We start from the raw sequence: 25,248 nt of genomic DNA on the forward strand, positions 1-25,248 counted from the left end.
TTAAGATGACCAAATAATAACATATGGACCAAAGTTTTCGAACATCATTACAATTGCAAGTGTTTTGTCTTACTATTTGGTATTGAAAATTGAGGTTACTATAATATTATTGTGCAATTTAGACCTAGCACGTGGTCTTTGCAATAAAATACACATTGTTGTTTAATAACTTGGATGTTGACATACATTACTTTTTTAATATCAGATTATAAATTGACCATGTGATATTAAAAACAATTTGCTAAGAAATCTTTATTATAACTTGATTTGTTTTCATTGCAATTGTCAATTTTATAGAAGGCTCTTCATTGTAAATTTATTTGACTTTATTACAACTTCATGGCAACTTCATATGCCTATTATTGTAATTACATGATTTAAGATGGTTTGAAAGGAAGAAAATACAAGGCATTGAGCCTAAAATGGCTACCAAAACTACTACCTTTATGTAGTGATGGCTATTAAAATCAAAGCAATAAAGGTTGTTTAAACAAAAAAATCAATAAAGATCAAAATTGTGTATATATTTTATTTACTATTTCAATGGTCATTTTCTGATAATAAAATATATGTATTATAAAATTTTCATGATTGTGTCTTTTTTGTACATTCAATGGACATAAATTATTTAAATCAAATGTACTAAATATTAACCAAGCCAAGAGTCTATCAACTTCATAAACTTAAAAATATTTGAAAAATCAAAAATTATATAAAATATTATATAATTTAGTAATATATATTCTTTAAATTTTATAATATTTTGTGACATAGTGAATTGTATCTATAAAATATTTAGAATAGACTCAAAAGTATGGAGGCAAAAGCAAATAAATGAATGAAATTCTTCAGTCTTTTGCAACAAATTTTGGCTTTTTAAACTTGTATTGGTTGTTTACAATTTTTAAGTTTACACTATCACTCAACCATATTCATCATAAAAATCAACCATATTCATCATAATTACCATATATTTTTTTTATCATGGTTACAATTATAATTTCCTTTTGTTTATCTTGCCTTCTTTATGGAATCTTTATTTTTAATCTTAAAAGAAGTAAGAGACATATGTCAAAATAATCTTCTTGCCACATCCTTCATCTTGTTCTTATTGTGTATCTTATCTTGTTCATTGTTGGTTCATTATTTTAGTGGACATCTCTAAAGTATTTGCAAGAAGGTTATATGGGTGCATATTGAAGGGTGTGTGAGGATAGGCAAGCATATAGTTGATGTTGTGAGATAGATAAAAGTGAGAGCATTTGGAAGTGAAGGTAAAAAAATGGCATTGAAACACATAACTAAGTTGTGAAGAAAAGAACTTCAAATCAAAAATAAAAATAATTTCAGTATAGGATGTAGATGTGTTTGTTATACAACATGAAAAGATTTGTGTATCTAAATAGGTGGCTATAATCTCATAGTATTAATATTCTTATCCTTTACTTGCTGCTTTTGTCATAGTCATTGTGATTTTTATAAAAAATGCAATGTACATGATGCTTTATATAAGTAGCAACCTAATTTATGATATACACAAATTTTAAAGTTGTATTGGCTTTATAAGCTTATATATTTATTTGATCATTATGCTTAGAAATATTTCCTATGAATATCATGTTATTATTATTCTTATCTATTTTTTTTTACTTAAAGAAATATATGTTTATTTGATTAAGTGCTAATAGTGATTTCTAGTATATTCAAGGTTGTTAACTTATTCCTTGATCTTCTATGAGTCTTGTGGATTAACGTGACATTATCTATCTAAACTTTTTTTGATGGCCAATCTACGAATATCCTATGTCTTTACTAAATTGTAAGCAAATCGTCATTTTTTTCATTGAATGTTTTTGTTTTTTATTTGTATTTTTTTCTCATCTTTGAAGTATCTTATTCTACATCTCTATACTAAGTATTTAGGTAGAATTTAGTACATATTGATTCTATAGTACTTCTTCTATAGGTCTATACCTATGATTTTTATTGATTTTCTTACATATTTAATTTTTACTATTAAAAAAGTCACGATAATTTTAAATTTTAGCTTGTAGATATAATTAAATTATTGATGTGAATATTAGATTTGATGAAAAACTTGCCAAAAAGAATGCAAGAGTTTGATAATAAGATCAATAATATAAAAGATACTAAAGTTAATCTTAATAACTATATGTAACCTTCTTCTTGGTTATGCTACAATAAATTCTTTGATACATCTTTGTACACAGTTTTTGGAAGAAATATACCTCAAGAAGTTGAACTATGAGATTTGGAAGAAGAAGATAGTAGCAAATATCTTGAAGATTGAAGATAAAAGAGATATATTTTATTGTCTTATTGATAGAGACAAAATCAATTTTGAAAATTACTTTGTAAGTGATTTGTATGATATATAAGTTTTTATTATTATTATTTTTTTTTATATATTTAATTATCACTAATAGATGGTAAAAAAAAAGTCTACTTTGTGGTTTAGCACATGACTTTGTTTAAATTTTATTTTAATGTTTTTTTTGTATTTGCAGCCTAAGAATATTTGAACACATTGATATTTGCTTAGTTGCTTTGTCGGAAAATCCGTAAAAGCTCAAGAAGACATGGCACGTGGTTCCTTGAACCCTAATTCCTTGATCCTTCTTCATTGCTCTCATTTTACTTTCATTGAAAGATTCATTGAATCCTGTTGTGTTGAAGTATTGATTCATGAATTCTGACTAAATGCTTCCAGCTCCGCAGACAAGGCTGACATGGATGAACGTGGATATCCCAAACGACGGATTTGACCAGTCTTGTACTAAATTTGATATATATACATAACATGTTTAATTTCTTTACATTAAATGAACTAAAGTTTTATGAAAAAAAGAACATTTAGGAAAAGTTGGAAACTTTATACAAAATAAGTGTGTACTTATAGGATAAATGATAATTATACAAAGAAAGTTGGATGGATAAATGATGATTATACAAAGAAAGTTGGATGGAGGAAATGTTAATTTTGTAAATTGAAATTCCAAAGTTCTAACACACGTTGGAGGAAAATAATGTAAATCTCATGACTTTATGACAGTAATATCATAGCTTTGATATGATTTGAAGTAGAGACCTTCCTGCTTTGAGAATGGCGCAAACATATTGAAAACTATGTTTGCAAATAAAAGCATGAAATCTGAAAATGTGTGTTTTAGAACACTAATATTAGGGACAGCTGGAGATATATGTAACAGTTCATGTTTTAACGTGTTGTCTGAAAGCAGTCAAATATAATGAAAATATAAAAAAAAAAATATTAATTAAAATGTGGGAAAGAACTGGAATGTTCAATAAACGTTTATGAACATAAACATCCACATTAATTAATTTTGGGACAGAAAATAATGGCAAAGCTGTATTTATCAATCTGCATTCAGTTCCATGAAAATATTTTAAGAAGGTAAACACTCGCCCTATTATTATCATTTGAAGCGTTTCTACCTCATAACTAAACATTGCTGCATGATTGACAAATTTCGAGTCCACATATTACTATTTTAATATCCGATTACATATTCTACACATATCCAAAGGACGCTAACCGTAAAACAAAGAATATTGTATTACAGTAATTTATCATTAAATTCACAACAAACCGGAACATACGATTCACCTTTTAAAAAGTAACCCACTTACTTCAACATGCTATAGTCACAACAAATGGTGCTACAGGCTAGAAACACACTTTTCACTTCAATTTGCGAAAGACTTGAATACGATCCAAAAGATACCACCCGCCCACCCGAACAGGAAACCAAACTTAAGTACTAACAATAAAACAGAAAATAACAAGACATTGAATTCACTCATCTAAAGTAGACAGAAGTTGGGATTCTGGTGGGTGTCACGTAGACTGATGGTTCACAGCATGGTAATGCAAATGGAGAGTTGGCAAGGAAAAGCAAAGTGGAAACAAATTCAATCTGGAATGGCGCCGTGAGCTCAGCCTCGTCCTGGTTTCCATGTACTGTGCAGACATGGTAAGGGACGACGAATCACGCATGCTCAATATATTACCATATTTAAAAAATAATAATAAAATAAAAACAACCCAGTCCCCATGCACTGCTACAAAGGGGCCAGGGAGAAGCTGGACAAGGCACACGATTACACTAGCACTCTTGCTCCGGCTTCAGCTCGCTCTCATCGACGCAGCCACCTGCGGTGCAACAACAGTGTTGGATTTTCTACTGTGGCATCGCCGCTTCTTTGCATCATGAAGAGTGCCGCTGCTGCTGGCTTGACCGGGGCTTGCCTGCTGGTGACATGGGTTCTGCTCTGCTGCCTCAGTTTCCCTGGGACTGTGTCTGCGCAAACCTGCCCTCCTGTCAACCCCAATTGCTTGACCTGTGCAGTTTGTGAGCTCACTTTCGCCCTACTCAGCTGCCGATATGACAGTGTTCGGAGTTCTGGGTCATGTAGGAGACTGTAGGAGTTTCCTGTTGAGAAGCCGATTGGCATGCTCATGTGGGAATTTACAGTACTTCGGTCATACGAGTTCGTTTCTGTTGCATGTGATCGTGCACAGGCGGTTCAAACCTCGTCGTGTGTCCGTCTTTCGTTGCATGTATTCCATGAGGCATCCATCTCCAGTTATGGAGCTGCCTCCTCCGTGACGCGTTCGGGAGTTCATATGGTTCCTGCGGTTCATATGATGTTGACCAGTGCTGTGAATGAGACTCACTGCCTTTGTTCTTTCCTGATCTTGATGTAAGTCACGTTGTTGCTGACTAAATTTGTTTCCAACGCGCAGCTTACAATTACAACCTAGGCACAACCGACTGGGGCAACCTTCCATGCTCCCAGACGTGCGGGACTGGACTACTTCAATCGCCAATTAACATCGTTCCAAACAACCTCATCCCCAGGATCAACGGCGATTTGACCAGGTCATACACCCAAGCGATTGTCACAGCTGAGATATTCACCGACGGGAAAACCCCAACGGTTTGTCATGAACCCTGACGATTCCCTCACTTTTGCTGCATGCATCGGTTAGCGCGCTGAATCATCGTCTTCAACAGTCCTCCTGAACGCCATTGCACTGTGATGCCAGTCGCTTGGTTGCCGTATTTGCAGCATTCCGTTTGTCACTTACACCCCTGTCCAGTGGGCCAAGCCTGACGTCCACCTTATTCACGAAGCTTATATTTTCGGCTTCCAAGCTCATCAACCTGTGGTTGTGTGTGCTTCTGTCCAGGTGGAAATAGTATCCCCGTTAAATGCTGGTACAATCACAGTCGGTGGCATCACTTACTTCCTCCGCCACTTCCACTTCCACATTCCGAGCGAACACACGGTTTTTGGCATCAGGTACGCACTACCAATTGCACACCTTGACCCTCATCACCTTCGTTTTGGAAAGGCAAGGGAACGGGAACAAAGAAGAGCATCCACTGCTACTAATGGTTTTCAATTGTTCCTTCCAGGCAAGAGATGGAGCTCCACCTAGTGCACACATCCATTAATGTAACTCCACAACGCACGACAGTAATTGCTGTGCGCTTCACCTTGGAAGAGGCTGATGACACCAATAGCTTCCTGGCTCAGGTAGGGAATGAACTCAATCCACCTCGCCACCTCACGCACCCCATGTCGAATCTCTGTTCCAGCTCCCTCATCATTTGCATGCGTTGACGGCCTTCGCCATGACCTAGACACAACATCCACGGACTCGAGGGTCAAGGATCCCCTGTATGTACAGTGCTCAACCAATAGGTAGAACAGGGAGTGCCTGCTTTTGCCTACCCATGGCTTCATGCCACGTTGGTTGCTGTGCAGTTCTTCCCCCAGTTGCCACCAGTTACTCAACCAGTGACAACCAGGACAACCATCAGAATTCAGCTGCCTTTCAAGGAAATCAAGGGTGCCTACTACCGCTACAACGGCTCTCTCACCACCCCTCCCTGCACAGAGGGCGTTAACTGGGCAGTCATCGCAAAGGTAAGCCAGCCTCTTGTCGTCCCATTTTGACTCCGAGCGTTCCATCTGTCACCCTCCCCCAGGTTGATCTGGTTGCTAAGGTGTGGGAAGGTGTTCCCCAAACCTCCAACACAGCTAGTCATAACGCAGGCTCCAATGCACACAGTCAAGGAACATGATCTAAAGCGTAAAAAGTTCTACGGTTGTAATTTTCGAGCGGCTGTTTCTTTTTTCTTTTTATTTACTGACGAATCAACTTGGCGGTAGAAACTTAGCTAGCAGTGCTGATATGTAGAGAAAAGTCGCCTGCACGTGACACGCTTTGGGTGATGACTAATGTTACTAATGTGGGTGGGTTTGTGTTCGCAGCTTGCGACATTCTCACCTGCGCAATTCAACCAACTGCGAGCAGCCATTCCGGTACGTGCCGCAACTGATAGAATTGAGACGTCAGGGAATCGGAATTTGCAACTTGAAAAATGAAGAATTTAGAGTTGTTGGTTTTATTCGAAAATGGGTGAGTCAATATCACGGTAGCTCATGTCACAAGTGCGTTTGCGTTGTGATCGCAGGTTGACAATGCTCGCCCACTGCAAAATGTGAATGGGCGACCCGTGACCTTCTTCGCCTTGTAAACACAGAAGCCGATCTGCATGAGTTTCAGTCATGCATAGGAACAATACTCACCATAGTGAACTGGATAAAAACGTCGATCGAACGTGTGATATTTCTGAATAAATTGTAACCCTTGGGTAATTTGAGGTGTTTGTGGTGACTCCGAACACCTGACACGATTTAATATATGGTCGGATTTTTCCCTTTCATGAGAGACTGGAGTAGGTATATGTTGAAATGAAACGTATTCATCCATGTGCCACGCAAAAGAAGAAAAGGAACGTACTCATCCACGTTCTGTTCCAGAACATTCAACACTTTGGACAAAAGAATTACTGTTTCATCGTGTCTTGAGATAACAACAACGAGACATCGTGTCTTGAGATAACAACAAACATCGTGTCTTGAGATATCGTGTGCAAAGCTTAGTCTTCCAGATGTAACCCTAATCCTAATTTAGAACAACTGAGAATTTGATTAGCCGCTGCTAATCTGTACTTTAGCTCGAACAGTAGAGACATTAATCATGGAAGCAAAATAGAATGTACTGTTGATTGCATTGTTGGTGTTCTGTGAATCTCCCTTAGTTTTATCATGGTATCAAAGCGTTAGCTGATATTTTCTTACTCATAAGAGAACAGTCAATGTAATGTGCTTTCAGATGAGCAAGATTGTTGAGTGAACCTGGTGAGTAATACTCCCACTGTGAAACAACATTCGGGAGAGGAGTAAGGAGTATCTCGAGCAGATCAACTACAATCAACTTGGATGCTGAAAGTTAGAATGCCCATTTAGGAGAAAGGAACTAACTATATAAGGAGGAGCAAGTTACAGCACACATGGAAATCAAAGATGAAGATGTTACAAAGGTGCAAGAACATGTGGGATATAGTCAAAACTAAAACCCTATTTTCATTTCAAATTGGAGGAGTTGAATACACCAAGCTCAAGTTGTGACAATGTTAGAACTGTGATGGGATGGGATGATGTCAACAAATGTTCCAAGCAAGGTGGTGCAATTAAAAATTACAAAGTGTTAGCATCCTTACAAAACAATACTAGATTTTACAAAGTTGTGATGGTAAAAGCTACTAAGATAATCAGTAGTAGCACTACAATAAAAATAGAATATTAAGTGGTGGTTAAGAAATTCATAGGGTCATAAAGAACAATCAAAGAATTTTGATGCTCTCTTGAATTGGGACAATGGTTGTCTATGTAGTGGCATGTTGAGTGCCAGTTTTCACCAAGTCTTGTAATTATTCAATTTGCATATATGACTATAGATTGCTTTGCATAAAAAATAAAAGAATCCTTGGTTTTATTGAAATTAGTACATATTGAGTATAGTTATGATTTTGTAAAGTATTTTTTAAGGATATGATTCTCAAAGGAAAAAATCTTCAGTATACTCTTATATTACTTAAAAGAATTTGAAAGTCACTCAAATATGATATAGTATTGAATTAGAATGGCTATTGCTAAAAACAAAAAATCAAAAAGTCATGAAATAAAACTAAGGATTAGAAAGGCATTGAAAAGAATTAAAAATACTTCTTTCTTGGTTCCATATATACTCTTAACTAAGAACTACGTGGCGATGTCTTATAGGACCTTTAAAATATTTTGACTTTATAAGACATATATCTTAACTTATAGAGCAAGTTTTCTATATGTATGCCACATAATTATCTTGTTTTAAAAGCTACTAATATGTGATTTTTGATTAACAATATTTTATATTTTTTGACAAAATCTTTATCTATAAAACATGTTAAGGCTCTTGAATCTAACAAAGCTAAGACTTTGTGATTTTTTGGTCCTAAATAAACTTTTATTATAAAATAAGGTAAAGGATTTGAGAAGAAAATATGACCTTTACTAAGAATTATGCAAGATTCCAGCCACATGGTGCCTATTGTAAGTAAAGAAACTTGTTTTTTGATACATTGTCTTCTTTGGCAACCATACTTCTCATTTTGTGGTTACATCATTTCTTTGGACAATATTAAGTAGTATGTTTAGCTTTTTTACAATATAAATATAAACCTTCTTAATATTGTTGAGACTTTTTTTGTTCCATGAGGAATTTAAAATATACCATATCAATTTGTATTGGTTTTGGCCTTGATGAATAAGTTTTTAAAAACTTGGAAGCTATTGTCATTATTTGATTTGTTCCTCTTCAACCAAGTCTTTATTCTTGACATCTCTAAAATATTCAATTATTACATGTAATGGCTTAAGTAATAAATTATTTGAGAGATTTTACCTTTGGTATTGTAAATAATTAATCTTTGATATTATCCTTCAATCCATATCAAAATTGATTGATAAGGGCTTTGTCATTCTATTCCATGCTACAAGCGGGGTTTTGGAATTCATCAATATATATAGTGACTCATTGTGATTCTTATTGTAAAAATAAGAGCTTGATCTCTACTACTTTTTTTGATCACTTTCTCTAAATGTGGTCGTAAATACTTCTAAAAATAAATTCAAATCATAAAAGAGTCGTAAATATTTTTCTATTAAATATGCAAATCAAGAAAGAATACTTATTAATAGAAATGTGCCTATGAATCCAACTTGTGTAAATCCATTAAGATATTAGAAGAGATGTAATCTTAGATAGAACTTGACTTGTTGTAGAAATCTTTGAAATTTTGATCTTGTTCCATCAAACTTCTCAAGTATATTAATCCTTATCCTTGTTATACTTGTAGTAATAAAATTTCTTGGATTTGGTTGTGAAATCAATCTACTTACTTCCTCCAACTTCACAACTTTTTGATGTGGACTCTAAACTTCTTGCGTAAGAGTAGGAATAGTACTTCCATGATTCATATTAGAAATACATAAAATTTCTACTCTTAGAATATTAATAAGCTCATAAAGATCTACATTAATTTCAAATCTATTCTCACTTTTGTTGAAAGTAGCATCCATAATCTTTTCTTCTATAGACAACTCAAAAAAATTCAAAATGTTAAATTAGAAGAGGATAATCTGCAACTTCTAATATCAAATGAAAATTTAAACAAAGAAGGATAATTCTTTATCTTTTAGGAAAATATCAGTGTTAAAAAATAAGATTGTTTTAATAAAGGTAGATAGTCCACAACCTTCAAAATACAACAATAGAAGTGAGATAATCTATTCACTTTTAAAATAAGACAAAAATAATAAGTTATCACTCTTGTCAAACTATAAAAGACATGAATCTTGAAAAAAAAATCTTTTCTTACACTCTTGTGATACTGAAAAGAATTAAAAAGTCATTCAAAGATGATATAATATTGAACTAGAATGGCTATTCTTAAATATAAGAAGACTAATAAGTCTTGAAACAAGACTAAGGATTAAAAAGGCATTGACAAGAATAAAGAAGATTCTACTCTTGCCTCTATATATACTCTTAACTAAGAACTATGTCGTCGGGTGGAGAGAGTTTGCCTCAAGAAAGCGCTGGGCTTTTGGTTGCCACTAAATGCTCAATCAAGTCTAAGATATTAAAGTTCTAAGTTTATATATATAATTTCTTCTTTTGAGGCAATTATATCAAAACATAAGCCTAAGTACAAAAAAAAAATCCAAATATATGATAAAATATCTTAAAACCTTATATATTCTTATAGAATTTTTTTTTTTCAAACTTCAACACTTCATATCTCACGATCTAACCATCCAAACAAACTAAAATTTTAATAAAGTACTGATATACTTTCAACAACTATCAAATCAAATTTCAACTAAAAATTCATTACAAATCTTGAAATATTGCCAAAATCCTAACAATAGCTTCAAATCCTTGCTTACATACACTTACATACAATTTTCTTTATATCTCACAAACTAAATACTAAAATACCATGAAAATTTGATATATAGCTTTTTAACCTAATAATACATACTTATAGAAATTTTGAGCTAAAAATTCGTCCAAAAACTCAAGATATGGCTCCAACCATTACTATTAATAAAACAAGCCACTTATTATCTTTGAATTACATATGCTATTTTCAACGCCTTATAACTCCTTCATCTAAACTTAGAATTCATCAAATAATATTTGAAAAGTGTAGCCAAAAAAGTGTTCTCTCCAATCTTAATTGTCAATCCTTTGATGCTCTCCATAAATGTATGTTATGATCCAAAGAGTAATAGTAGATATGAAATTGACACCTTAACTTTGAATACTTATAATTTCTTCATAATAACTCCAAATCACACAAAATTTATACCCAAACCATATCCGAAAATTCAAACTTACTAATTTTAGCCTCTAAAGCTCAAATAATCTTGAAAGAAAACCTTTAATTCGTAATAAGGCCTCGAGCAGCCTCTTTGAAGCCTATTAGGCATGACATTTAACCAATAGGAATGAAGATTTTCATCCAATGCCTTCATCCAACCATACCTTGCTTTCATCCTACCCAATAAACCTCTTAACGGTTTAGACTTTCATCTTTAGATTCCAACCTTCTCTTAAGCTTTATACTAAATATCTAAATCCTATATAATATAAATACTATAATCAAAATAGATAAACCTCCAAATAAATATTCTTAAATCAACTCTCTTTAAATTTACTTACTAACCACTCTAATTCACATCAAGACTTACAAACATAATATATGTTTTAATTAATTTTTATATATTTTAAACAACTATAGTACGATAATATAGCAATGTCCTATTGAACCTTCAAATCATATTGAAATTCTAAGACATGTATCTTAACTTATAAGACAAGTTTTTTATATATATCTCACATAGTTATCTTATTTTGTAAGCTATCAATACGTGGTTAATTTATTGACCAAGTTTCTAATCTATCAATCAACTACAGATACATATAGAACTAAAGCAGTGTCTATGAAGCTCTTAGAAAGCTTCTCTAGAAGGTATTATAAAATTAACCTAATCTTATCTATTTTAACCTACTTCAACTAAATCATATCGATATTTACTAAAATATGTATGTATATCCAAGATAGTGTCTCATATTTATTCAAAGGTAGCATATGATTCTTTGGATGTATTAATAAACCATTCTATCAATTTGTATTATCCTCTAACGCATTTCTAACTATTACCACTTGAGGACAAATATTTTGGCAACTATATTAGAAATCGTCATCTAATTTGTGATAAAAGATTTTATATATGTCAAATAAGGCTATCTACTTAAAAATAAGGCTAAATAAATAGCTAGTACTAGGTGGCATGGCTCAAAAATAGAATATTTTTACAAGAAAAGGTAGTAAATAAAAACTACTTATCAATCATATAGAAGCATGCAAAGAAAGTTTGGAAGAAGATGAAAAATCAGCTATGAAAATTCTAAAATAAATTAAGCATCAAGCTTTGGCCATGAACATTAAAAATATAAAAATGGATGCAAGCATACATGATTTTATAATGAGATCATAATATCAAAGTACTGTTACGGATATACTCATGTAAGCTAGTAATTACATATACAAATAGGTAGAAGTAATTAAAAGTAAGTAAAAGTAAATTAATTCTATAGTATTTAATATGGAAGCTTCTTAGAAGCTTAATAGATACTATTTTGACTTCATAGGTGTCTTTAATTGACTTTTTGGATTAGAAACGTAGTCAACAAGTTGGCCATGTGCCACACATGTTGTTAGCTTGAAGATCAAGCTAACTATGTGGCCCACATGTAGAAAAACTTGCCTTGTAATTTAAGGCATGTGTCCTACAAAGTCAACACATATTGGAGGTCCTATAGAATATCGCCACGTAGCCTCTAGTTAGATAGTATATATAGAGACAAGAATAAAGCCTTCTTCACTCTTGTCAACTCCTTTCTTGCTTCTAGTCTAGTTTCAAGGGTCTCTAGTTTTCTTGTCTTTTGGCAATAGCCATTCTAGTTTCTCTTTCAATATACATACTTATTTATTTATATTTTTTTATCTTTCTTTGAATGAAGGTTCACTTGTCTGGATTATTTTTTCATCGAGTTCTTATCCTTGACAAGTACAATAGTACTAGAAAAGACTTCTATGATTATAATACCACAACTTGTTGTGTATTGATTACAACCAAAAACTACATTCTAATGTTGGCAACAATAATCCTATTGATTATCAAATTAGTTACAATAGCAATAGCTGTACTATTTAATAAGTTACAAAAAGTGACTCCATATCTTATTTTTTGTATAAGCAATGATATAGATCAATACATGTAGTGTTTCAAAAATGTTGCCAAAATCAAATAAGTTTACTAATCTAATGAAATTTAAATATCTTTTTATTACAACTATGGAAAATACAACAAATAATTGAACATATGATTTTGAGGTCCAAAATTCAGTTTTCTCCTTAAAAGAGATAGAGAATGAATTCTTCAAAAAATTCATAATTTCAAAAATAATAAGAAAGTATTGCAAGATTTAGGCATTAGTAGATAAAATTAAAATAAATTAATAGATATCTTTTGTAATCAATTCAAGAAACTATCTATCACAAACATACAACTAAAGAAGGTTTCCAAAGGTTTTAGAAGGTGCTAGAAGGTTCCAAAAGGTTCCAATAGGATCTAAGAAGGCTCCAGAAGGTTCTAAGAGGTACTAGAAGGTTTTAAAAGATTCCAAAAGGTTCTATTAGATTTTTAAAAAGTTGTAGAAGGTCATAGAAAATCTTAGAAGGTTCTAGGAGGCTTTGGATGATTTAGAAAGTTATCAAAGAAAGATCTTAGGCTTACTTTGTTCCCAAGCTTCATAGAAACTTTTCAAGAAGCTTCCTACGACCTAATATATAAAGGATTCAAGGCTGAGGAGATCCTCAATCTTAACAATTCACTTCTTGTGGTCTAGCCAAGACCTTCTTGCCTCGTATCCAGTTGTTGTTTTAATATCAAGTTAATTCTATTTCTTAGTCTTGAATCCTTGTCTTGTATACAAACGCTAATAGTTTGTTGAGATTTTCATAAAATAATATTAAAAGCTTAATTTTTCTTGATAGAGAATGGATTATCCCTCTTCTTGAAAGTATTATAGCATTCTAGAGGTTGCGGATTATCTTCTCCTAGACTAGTATTGTTTTTTTGTTTTAATATTCTTTTGATTTTTTTTTATATAGCATAGATCACTTTTTTTTTCCTTTGAAGGTGTGTGCTACTCTGATTTTTTATGGCAAAAGGTAAAAAAGTCAATATGATAAATTCTAAAGAAATCAAGTTAGATTCTATTATTAATACTCTTGAAACATTGAGGATCAAGACAAAGACTTTATCAAAGTAGAATGAAGAACTATATATGACCATATATAATGATCAAGGAGCCAAAGCACCTCAACCACCACATCAAATTGTAATACATGTTCCAATATCTCAAATGACTATGTCTGCTTCAAATATGAAAGGTGCATCCACTCAAGGCAATGATTTTATAATAATAATAATAATAATAATAATAATAATAGCAAAAGAACCAAAGATCAGCCTTCCAAAAAAGTTTGATGGCACTTACTCAAAATTTCGTGGCTTTGTAAACCAAGTACGACTAATCACCTTACTTCAATCTCAATAATATTCCAGTGAAGCATCTCATATTGGTTTGGTTGGAACCTTGTTATTATATCAAGCTTTATCTTAATTTTTTCTATTATTGAAAAAAAATTCTTCTATATTACACAATTTTGAATCATTTTTGGGAAACATGATAAGATTTGTTCTTCAACAACTGAAATTCAAAGCCTTTGATAAGGAATGCATTTGGCATCAACGTATGCTTCAAATTTCCAATAATTAGTATGTGATATAAATTATGGAGAAGATGCATTGATAAGTCAATTTTATTGGAGATTAAAAGATGATATCAAGGACTTATTGTTGTCTATGCCAGATCTTCTAACACTCAATGAAGCCATTACTCAAGCTGTAAAGTACAATAACTGTTTATTTCAATGACAACAAGATAAACATTCTTCAATTACGCCACATATATACACCAATTATTTTGCAGCTTCTTCACCATCCAATTCTAATGAATATTTGGAAGCAGAAGATATATAGATTGATGCAGTTTGCTTCAAACTTCTTTCTGAGTAAGAAAAAAAATGTCAAAGGGAACTTGGCCTATACTTATATTGCAAAAAATTTAGCCATAAGATTAATAATTTTTCAAAGAAATACCAATGTACATATTGAATGAAGAGTGCGGCCACACCATCAAAAGCGTTGTAGGAAAATAAAGGCATCCAACCTCAATATGGACCATGTGGCTGGATTCTTCACTATCACAAATCAAAAAAGATCTTTTATTCTCTACGAGCCATTTCCATTGTTTTACTGTACATATATAGTTAGGAGTCAGAAAACTAGAGTATCATGCATTACTTGACTAGGGAGCCTCTGCATGTTTTATTCACTAAGAATTTTTTAGATAATACAAAATCTATATAATCAAAAAATCCAAAGTTGTATATGTAGAAGTAATAGATGGTCGACCTTTATTCTTTGGAGATGTCATTCATGAAATGATTCCATTAAAAATAACCATTGACAACCATAACAGCCAAGTAGTATTTAACGTCATTAGATCACTATCAAGTCTAATAATTTTAAGATTCTTATGACTTAAAAAATACAATCTACAAATAGATTGGATATTTCAAAAGTTAAAATTTTTTCTAGTAGATCATTGAATCCTAAGTCTATAAAAAAGCTTCTAAGACATGACAAGCCAAAACTTAAAGAATATTTATTTATTGGAGCTAAAGTATTTGTGAGGGTGATCAAACAAGATATTACATTTGCTGTCTATATAAATCTACAATCAAAACTTATGGTTGCTACAACAATAATTCCAAAGGTGTATAAAGATTTTACAGATGTATTTGAAACAAAAAATGTAGACATCTTATAAAAGCATCGCCCTTATGATTATATAATTGACCTTCAAGAAGGTGCTCAACGACCATTTGGATCCATCTATAATTTATTCCAGAATGAGCTTGCGACTTTAAAGAAGTACATTGAAAAAAATCTGGCTAAGAATTTCATTTGACATTCTAAATTACGAGCTGGTGCTTGAATATTATTTATGAAGAAAAAAGATGGATCTTTACGAATGTGTGTCGATTATCGCCATCTTAATAAAATTATGATAAAAAATTGATATCCATTGCCATCGATATTTCGACTTCTTGATCACCTTAGCCAAGCAAAGATCTTTATGAAGATTGATCTATAAGATGCTTATTACTTGGTACACATTAAGGAGGGAGATGAATGGAAGATAATATTTTGCACTAGGTATGGAAATTTTGAATACAATGTCATGCCTTTTGGACTTACTAATGCACCAGCCATATTCCAACACTTAATGAATGACAATTTTTGTAAGCATCTTGACAACTTTGTTGTGATCTATTTAGATGATATTCTAATCTTTTCTAAGAATTTAAAAGACCACAAAAAATATGTCCTCTTTGTACTCAAAAAACTATGAAGTACTAGACTATATGTAAAACTTGAGAAGTGAGTATTTCATATACTTTAAGTCAAATTTGTAGGATATTTTATTTTCAAGGAAGGTTTTTTTTATAGAATCAAAGAAAGTACAAGCAATTATAAATTGGACAAAGCCAAAAACTATATGTGATGTCTAATGCTTTCTTTGATTTGTAAACTTCTACACAATTTTTGTTAAAAATTATTCCAAGTCTGCTATTCCACTTATGCGATTGATATACAAGGACAAGCTCGACTAGGGCTCCAAAACAAAGATAGCTTTTCAAAGCTTAAAAGATGCTTTCATAATAGCTCCAATTTTGATACATGTAGATTTCAACTTCTCTATTTATGGAGACCAATGCTTCAAAATTTGCATTGGAATTAATATTATTGTAATATCAAGAAGATGACAAACTTCATCCAATTGCATTCCATTCTAAAAAATTCTGAGCTACAAAAATTAACTACAAAATCCATGATAAAGAGCTACTTACTATCATAGTTTCTTTCTAAGAATAGTACCACTTTCTTAAAGGTACCTCTTATTAAGTAATTGTATATACAGATCACAAGATGCTTAAATACTTTATGTGAGGCTGAGTCTTAAATTGTAGCCAAGCGTGTTGAAGTATATCTTTATTATGATTTCACTTTTGTATCATGTATCACCCCGAGAGCCAGCAAAGGTTATCAGATGCATTATCAAAACATTTCTACCTTGAATCAAAAGAAGGCAAAGTAGTATATGATCAACAGTAGGTAATCTTCTTAAACTTGAGCAATTTCATCTTTGAATAATCAATATATCAATGCATGTGGATTTATCATTTCTTGATCAAGTTCATAAATTTGCAAATACAAATCTTTTTGTTCTTGATATCAAGCGTCTTGCCAACATCCTTCCTAAAGAGTCTTCTAAATTCAAGTATAAAGACAACTTCTTGTTCTTTGAAGAACAATTGTTCATTCCTGAAGGACCAATTTGCTTGCACGTTCTTCAAACATGCTATGACTTCTCTGCAGCCAGAAATTTCAAATTCAACAAGATCTTGAAGCTTTTGTCTAGAGATTTTTAGTGCTCAAAAATGTGAAAAGACATTAAGAAATTTGTACTATCATATGATACTTATTCAAGGTCAAAGAATCCTCGACATTGGCCATATAGACTTCTTCAACTCCTTCCTATTTTAAGACAACCATGGTCATCTATCTCTAAAAATTTTATTATACATCTTCTACCATCAAGCTCATTTGATACTATCTTTGTAGTTATTGATCAATTGACTAAAATGGTACATTTTGTACTTTGCAAGAAGTCAATTACTAATGAAAAGATGGCAAGACTCTTTATTGACAATATCTATCATTATTACAAGTTGCCATATGACGTTGTATCAAATTGTGGACTAAAATTTGTATCAAGGTTTTAGAAGGCACTCTTTAAGTTTTTTAAATTTGACATCAACTTTTTCTTTGCCTTCTACCTTCAAATCGATAGCCAAACGGAGCAGGTCAACTAAATTCTTAGCAATATTTGAGGTGCACTATCAACTATCAATAAGATGATTGGACTTCCTACTAGTTGTTGGTGGAGTTTGCATATAACAACACAATCTATATATCTATACAACAAATGCCATTCTATTCAAACTACGATCATCATCCAAAATTGGATATGATAGAGCCTTTGAAGTTGACAAATCCAGCAGCAGAGGAGTTTGATATAAAGATGGCCGAACATCAAGCAACCATGAAGACTCACGTAGAAAGGGCTCAACAATGTTATAAGCTATTGGCAGATGAATTGAAAAAAGAACATCCTCCATTCCGAATTGGTGGCAAAGTATGGCTTCTTTGATGCATTGTAAAAACCAACAAGTCATGTAATAAGTTGCACTACCAAAGGTTGGGACCATTTGTGATTCAAAAATAAATGAATAACATAACTTATTGCTTGGAGTTACCTTCATCCATGAAGATTCATCCAATCTTTCATATTTCACTTTTGAAAAGGTATAAAGAATCAAATATACTAGGTCGAAGACAACCACCACTTCCTATGGTTGAAATCAATGAACATGTTGAAATTGAGGTTCGAAGAGGTATTAGATTCAAAGATAAGACATGGAAGGCTTGAATATCAGATCCATTGGTATAGATACAATATCAACAATTACAAATAGAAACTAGCGAGCAATCTTGTAAATGCACAAATGAAGATTCAAAGGTTCCATCAACGACATCTATTCAAATCAAAAGCGGCAAAATAAAGAATAATAACTTAGTAAGATGGCTTTGCTATGAAGATTCTTAGTTCTTGGCCTCATAAAGAAGGGAAAGAGACAACCTCTAAAAATACAATTTTTTAAAATTTTTAGAATATTATAAGTCAATAGTTCAAGTTTATGACTATAGCTTGTTTATATTTTTTTGGTCTTGTCTACTTTATATGATATGGATAGTCAAGAGATAGACACCCCATTGGTCATATCATCTCAACCAAGTAGCTCATGAAGATGACTCCAAAATAAAAAGCTACCTAAACTATGAAGACATCAAAGGATATTTAGTAATAAGTTGCTGGTAATTGTGTTTGAGTTGGAACCTACCTATGAAAGACATCCAAAAGGAGTGTTTGTAGGACAATTCCATAATAAAGATACCAAATTTCATGCTTAGTCACAAATAGAAGACTTGGGACACTATCGTTGCCTACAAAGGCCTATAAATTATTTCTCTTGTAAAAAATAATTGGAATATATAGCGAACACCATACGACAGATCTTCAACTTCTTGGCATGTACTAACTTGCTACAACTTTGCTTCTCAAAGACCTTGAAGCTAGAAGAGGAGGTGATATTATGGACATACAACTAAAAAAGGTTCCAGAAGGTTCCAGAAGGTTTTAGAAGATTTTAGAAGATTCTAATAGGATCTAAGAAAGCTCAAGAAGATTTTAGGAGGTTCTAGAAGGTTCCAAAAGGTTTCAAAAGATTCTAGTGGATTCTAAGAAGGTTCCAAAAGATTTGAGTAGATTTTAAGAAAGTTTTAGAAGATCATAGGAGATTCTTGAAGATTCTAAGAGGCTTCGGATAATTTAGGAACTTGCCAAAGAAGGATCTTAGGCTTACTTTGTTTCAAAGCTTCATAAAAACTTCTCAAGAAGCTTCTTAGGACCTAATATATATAGGAGTACTAAAGATATATATATATATATATATATATATATATATATATAAGAAGTTGAAGAGATCCTCAGTCTCGACAATTCACTTTTTGTAGTCTATACTAGCTATTGGTCTTCCTATTTTCTACTAGTAAAATTACTTTTTTTATATTTTTGACTTTACTATGGTATTCAAAAATACCCAATTAGCCTACAAAACCTTTCATGATCTTCAAATCTTGCTTCATTTCTTCATAATGGCTTTTAAGGTGATAAAACTCAATTTTACCAAAGTCTTGAAATTTTTTCTAAAAATTCATAAAAAATTCTAAATAAATTCTAAATAAATTCTATAATATTTCTATAATACTAACATCTATATAAAGCTATATTTTTCTATCTTGGTGATTTTTTATAGTAATAAAATCAACTTAAATCCATTAAAAATCCTATTTTTATATAATTAACTAAAAAGACATGAAGTTCTTTTCATGCTTCTTCTAACTACTTACTTATCATTGATAGGATTTTATAAGTAATACATGTAGATAGGGAGCTAATTAAGACATTGGTCTCAATAATTAACTCTTAATACTTAACAATAAAAAAAATATTAAAATAACTAAGATAATTGCTTCTAAGACTTACTAAGACTCCATTTTTATAACTTTCCTTCTAATAAGACTTTTGTAATTTATAAATACTTCTAAATTATAATAAATACTTGAATAGTCAAAAAGACACTTTAATCTTAATATTTGTATAATTGAATGACTTAAAACTATATTTTTAATCAATCCACCAATTAAGATCAATTTGTAGGACTCACACTATAATATGTCACCACTAAGACTATTAAGATAACTTCTAATATATAACATTTGTAATTATAGTCATCCCATTTCTTATAGATGGAACTCATTGAATCCTAATAATTACTAATAAGAAAGAATATGCAAAAGATAGTAGCAATATTCCAGGCAAGTGAAATCCATTGTCACAAATTTCAATCTAATTAATAATTGTGGATGGAAGAAAATTATTAGAACTATGAATCTCTATATTATTATTGAAAAAATTGTCCTATTTATAAATCATAATGGACATCAATTTTCATAAAAAAGTAAGACCATTGAGGGAATATTATAGTTTTTAAATTAAAAATATAAATAAAATTATTCTAATAATTTTTGCAACCATCGCCTATTTGTAAAAAGAGTATAATTTATAAAATATAGAATATTATATTATAAAATCATAAAAACTATTTCCGCCAAAACATTGAAAGTGCCTTCATAACTTCAAAAATAAAGTTACAACAAGAACTAGAAGAGATGGTAGAAAACACTATTAAATGGTACAAAATCTTTAATATAACAAAATTCACCATCACATTAGATAAACTACTAGAAATTAGTTTGAAAATACATATGTATTTGTTACAACTATGTAAATTAATTTCTATAATTCAGAAAATTATTTCTAAAATAATCCAAATTATATCTATTTATATAAAGATTCAAAAGCAAATATTGATTGTCTAATATGCAACAAGCTATTGTAAAAAATAATCTTTGACATATACAAATGTATATTAGAAACCAAGGGCAAAGTCAAAAATCAAAATTTGCATTGTATTGTTACCATAACCATAGCCAAACTACACAAAGATCAATTGTCCTTTCAACTTATATTCAATTGTTTCCACAAGTACCAAAGTCCTTCTTATCTAGCTAATAGATGATTTAGAAAATTGATGAAAAAGCAGAGAAGCCACACATTTAAGGACAAAATGCAAGCTTGCAGTAAAAATAAAATATAAGTATCATAGTGACATTATTAAATATTCTAAGTAAAATTATATCATTAGAAATTATTGAGTGTCAGCACAATTATAAAACAATACTAGATTTTACAAAGTTGTACTAATAAGAGATATTGCAATAATTAATAGTGGCACAATAGCAAAATTAACATATTAAGTGGCACTTAAAAATATCTTAGGCTTATTTTGAGCCTAAAATCGACCATTCTATGGAATTAGTACTATACAACAAGCTCAAGAGGTAGAATGGAAGAACTCTCAATTGTAAAATTGTTAAGTTAATTTAAATGCTAGTGTTTAGAATTCAATTAAAATTAATGCCTTCCAAGCAATGATTATCAATATTAAATTAAAATATTAAATGAAATTTACTATAAAAAAGTGACAAAAATAATTAATTAAATTATCACTATTAATTCATAATAAGAATAAAAACTTAAATTTAAGTTAAAATTAAAAGTTTAAATTAAAAATTAAAAATTAAAAGTTATGTTTAAAAATTAAAGTTAAAATTTTAAATTAAAAATTAAATTTAAAAGTTTAAATTAAAAATTAAAGTTAAAAGTTTAAATTTAAAATTTAATATTAAAAATTAAAGTTAAAATATAAAATGAGAATATTAAAGGTTAAAAGTTAAAACTTAAAATTTATTAGCCAAAAGTTGAAATGTAGAGATTACGAGTCACTGTAAAGATAAATATAAAAATAAAATAAGAGAGATAAAAGCAAAGATACCTTGACAACATCCAAGGATTGAAAGCAGTAACTCTCTTCTACTCCAAAATTTGCCAAAAATTGTCACTAGCTTCAAATTAAATGAGTCTTAGTTTTTTACAAGTTTAACTTAAAGATGCTCTTGCTTCAATAAATCTTGTTGTAATCTAGTGATCTAGTCGTGAGAATTGCTCCATTGAAGTTGAGTAATCCAAACTGCTATGGCAACCAACTCCCTTCACTTAGAAATTTGCTAAAAATCCAAATTATCTTCAAATCCAACAAAACTTCTGCCTTTCAAAGCTTAGCTTATAAAGCTCAATGCTTCCAAAATTTCAATTAAATCCAATTATAAGGTACTACAAAACGCCTTCCCAAACTCCAATAATCCAAACTTCAAAGGCAATTGACTCCCTCACATTCAAAATTTCATCAAAAATTCAATTCAGCTCCAAATTGAGCGAGTCTTACCTTGATGAAAAGCTAATAACAAAAGCTAAAATTATAAGGAATTTTATATGGAAACTAAAAAATAATGACTGATTAAGGAAAATCCGTGGCTCTTGAAACCTTTAGAATATTTGGGAGGACAAGGGAGTTATCTACCACAATGAAGTATGTTTTAAAACCCAATGACTATCATTTACAACTGAAAATCCATGCACACTCATCCACAAAGTTCACAATGAGATTTAAGAATCTAAATGAAATTAAGATTAGGATTTTTGGCCAAATTTTGACATAGATTCACCCTTCACCAAAAGAGGAGAGAGAGAGGGCTCGGAAAACCAAGCCTCTCTTATACAATTGAGTGGAGGCTTGTAGAAGGGTGGCTACATCTCTATCCTTAATTTCTAAGATCCCTAATCTAGATCTATGGCCTTCATTCATTCAAAAGCTAATTTCGTTACCAAGGCTAATGGCTATTGTAAGTGGTCAAAAAAAGAAATTTTTGGTAAATCTAATTTCACCATTATGTTCAAAAAACATTTTTATGCCAAGATTGACTATTCACATGCATCCATCTATGTTTATTTGCAATTTTATGAAATTTTTTACCTCTAAAGATTTAACAATTATTGTAAAATCCTTCAAAAAAGAAAATTTCATTGCTCGACTTGTATGTTAGGGGAGAAGATGCTGATCTTATTTTCTTTACTCCATGGGGTGAATTCAATGCTGCTATTGTATTTGAAAGCCTCCATTAATTGAAAAAAATTACTTTGCTGCTTGGATTTATTGAAGTTGAAGAAAAATTTTCAAAACTGACATTGCTAAATTTCACTAAATCTTTTAAAAATCTCTAATTCTAATTCATTCTAAATCATATGAGATGATTGTAGGTGAATTCATAGGCTCTCAATCAATCCTTATAGCAATGTTTAAGGACCTCTAAATTATTAAAACTAACCAAATTACTATTCTAATTTTTTAATCTTTATTGTTTTGGTCTTAATTAATCTAACTTAAGGAATCGGGCTAGGATTTATACCATCAATGGTTACAATCCTAAAAATTTAATAAAACAGATTCTACTTATATAAATCCTAATCTAATATGCTTAATTATCATAAAATAAGAAAAAAATAAAAAAATAAAATTTTGGAGCATAAATAAGAGCTCACACTCATAAAAGGCTATCAAAGAAACTTTAAGGTTCTCTTAAATTAAACAAGTAGAATAAAAGAGTCTTTGATTTTGTTGAGATTAGTATCAACTTGGTGCCATTGTGTCTTTGTAAAATATCTTATATTGGTTCAAAGCCAACAAATGGCTCTTTGGACGTGTTAATAAGCCATTATGATTATTTATATCATCCATTGATATATTTCTAACTATTACAACCTAAGAACAAACAAACAACTAAAAAATAAGTACTTAAGATATCAATCTAGTCAATGAACAATGATCTTGTAGACATTATAGTTGAAGACATTGATCCAACTAATAGTTGGGTTGCACTATAAAATAACTTCTATACAAGTGATACTTTTTGAATTTTATTACTATCTATTAAATTATATAAAATAAAATTATGAAATGGAAGATCAATAAAAGAATACTTGAAGAATATTCATGACATTAAAAATTGATTAGCATTTTTTGGACAACCAATTATTAACTCAACATTAGTTCAATTAATCTTTAATGGATTATTTTAAAGCTTTGAAGGTCTAATTCAATAATCTCTACAATTGATATGTTGCCAAAATTTACATCTATATCTTTTAAATTCTTAAAAAATATAAAAAACATAAAGTTTAAAAACAAACAATTTGATAATGAAGAAACATTATTAACTCTCTTCAATTGATTCAATACAATTCATTTAATAATGTAGAAGCACTATCAACATAATTCAAATTTTTGGTATAGACTTTTAACTTCATTTTTGACTTCTTTTAGATGTAGGAATAATACCTATTTAATCAATATTTTTAATATGTAAAATTTTTAGATAAGAATATTTACAAGCTTGTGAAGATGTGCCATAGTTACAAATCATTTTTAATTTTTTCCAAGTATAGAATCTATAATTCTTTCTTCCATCTCTATAACTAATGACTTTAAAAAATTCAAAAGTCAAAAGTAAAAAAATATAATTTACAATCTGTAATATTAAATAAAAAAAATTATAAGAAGAATAGTTTATTTTTTAAAAAAAAGAATTAATGTTAAAAATAATAATTTTAATTTAATGATAAATGGTTCAATTTTTAAAATACAACAAAAATGTGAGATGATCTACTTACTTATTAAATAAAACAAAAATAATTAATTAATATTCTTGTCAAATTATTATGCATATGAACTACAGACAATAAAAACCTTTATATATTCTTATGTCATTCAAATAAAATAAATATTCATTCAAAGGTAATATAATATTAAAACTAAAATTACTATTGCTAAAAAAAAAGACTATAAATTCTTGAAATAAGACTAAGAACAAAAAAGACACTATCAAAAGTGTAAAATGGTTCACTCTTGCTTCTATATATATTATCTAATTAGAATTTACATGTCAATATTTTATAAGACCTATGACATATATCCAACTTGCAAGATATGTATCTAACTTGCAAGACAAATTTCCTAAATGTGTGCCACATAGCTAATTTGTACTACAAGTTGCCAATATATATAATACATGGTTTATTTATTGGCTAAGTTTTCAATCTATCCATCAACTACAAATAAATATAAAGTCAAATTTTTATCTTTAAAGCTTCTCCATAAGATATTATCATATCTACCTACATTTTTTATATATAAGACTTCTTAACTAAGTAATTATATAGATTTGTAACTTAAGAAGAATAAAAGTTAATTTGCGAGTATCTAACTTGGTATCACGGACATATACATTTATCACAATTGTTACTTATATGATTAAGTAGAAGTAGGTAAATATAGAATAATTCTATAAAGTCTTCTAGAAAAACTTTCTAGAAGCTTTATAGATGCAGTTTTGACT

General features: G+C 30.4%; 1 protein-coding gene across 1 annotated transcript; it reads left to right on the top strand.

Annotated features, from left to right (window-relative positions):
- The first annotated feature begins 4,081 nt into the window (after window positions 1–4,081).
- LOC149988534 (dioscorin DB3S-like) lies at window positions 4,082–6,780 on the top strand. The gene is made up of 7 exons (XM_090251831.1): window positions 4,082–4,394; window positions 4,790–4,983; window positions 5,237–5,349; window positions 5,466–5,586; window positions 5,818–5,979; window positions 6,328–6,378; window positions 6,531–6,780. Exons 1-7 carry the CDS (start codon window positions 4,097–4,099, stop codon window positions 6,591–6,593), a joined length of 1,002 nt encoding a protein of 333 aa, XP_090107957.1. The 5' UTR covers window positions 4,082–4,096; the 3' UTR covers window positions 6,594–6,780.
- The last annotated feature ends 18,468 nt before the right edge of the window (window positions 6,781–25,248 follow it).

Source organism: Physcomitrium patens, chromosome 7 (genome assembly GCF_059467195.1).
Source record: "Physcomitrium patens ecotype Gransden chromosome 7, ASM5946719v1, whole genome shotgun sequence".
In the NCBI taxonomy this organism is placed as follows: domain Eukaryota; kingdom Viridiplantae; phylum Streptophyta; class Bryopsida; order Funariales; family Funariaceae; genus Physcomitrium; species Physcomitrium patens.

Coding starts and splice junctions, on each gene's coding strand:
- LOC149988534 (XM_090251831.1), top strand. CDS start 4,097: ATGCACTGCTACAAAGGGGCCAGGGAGAAGCTGGACAAGGCACACGAT. Junction 5,350..5,465: donor CACACGGTTTTTGGCATCAG/GTACGCACTACC, acceptor TGTTCCTTCCAG/GCAAGAGATGGAGCTCCACC. Junction 5,587..5,817: donor CCAATAGCTTCCTGGCTCAG/GTAGGGAATGAA, acceptor GTTGCTGTGCAG/TTCTTCCCCCAGTTGCCACC.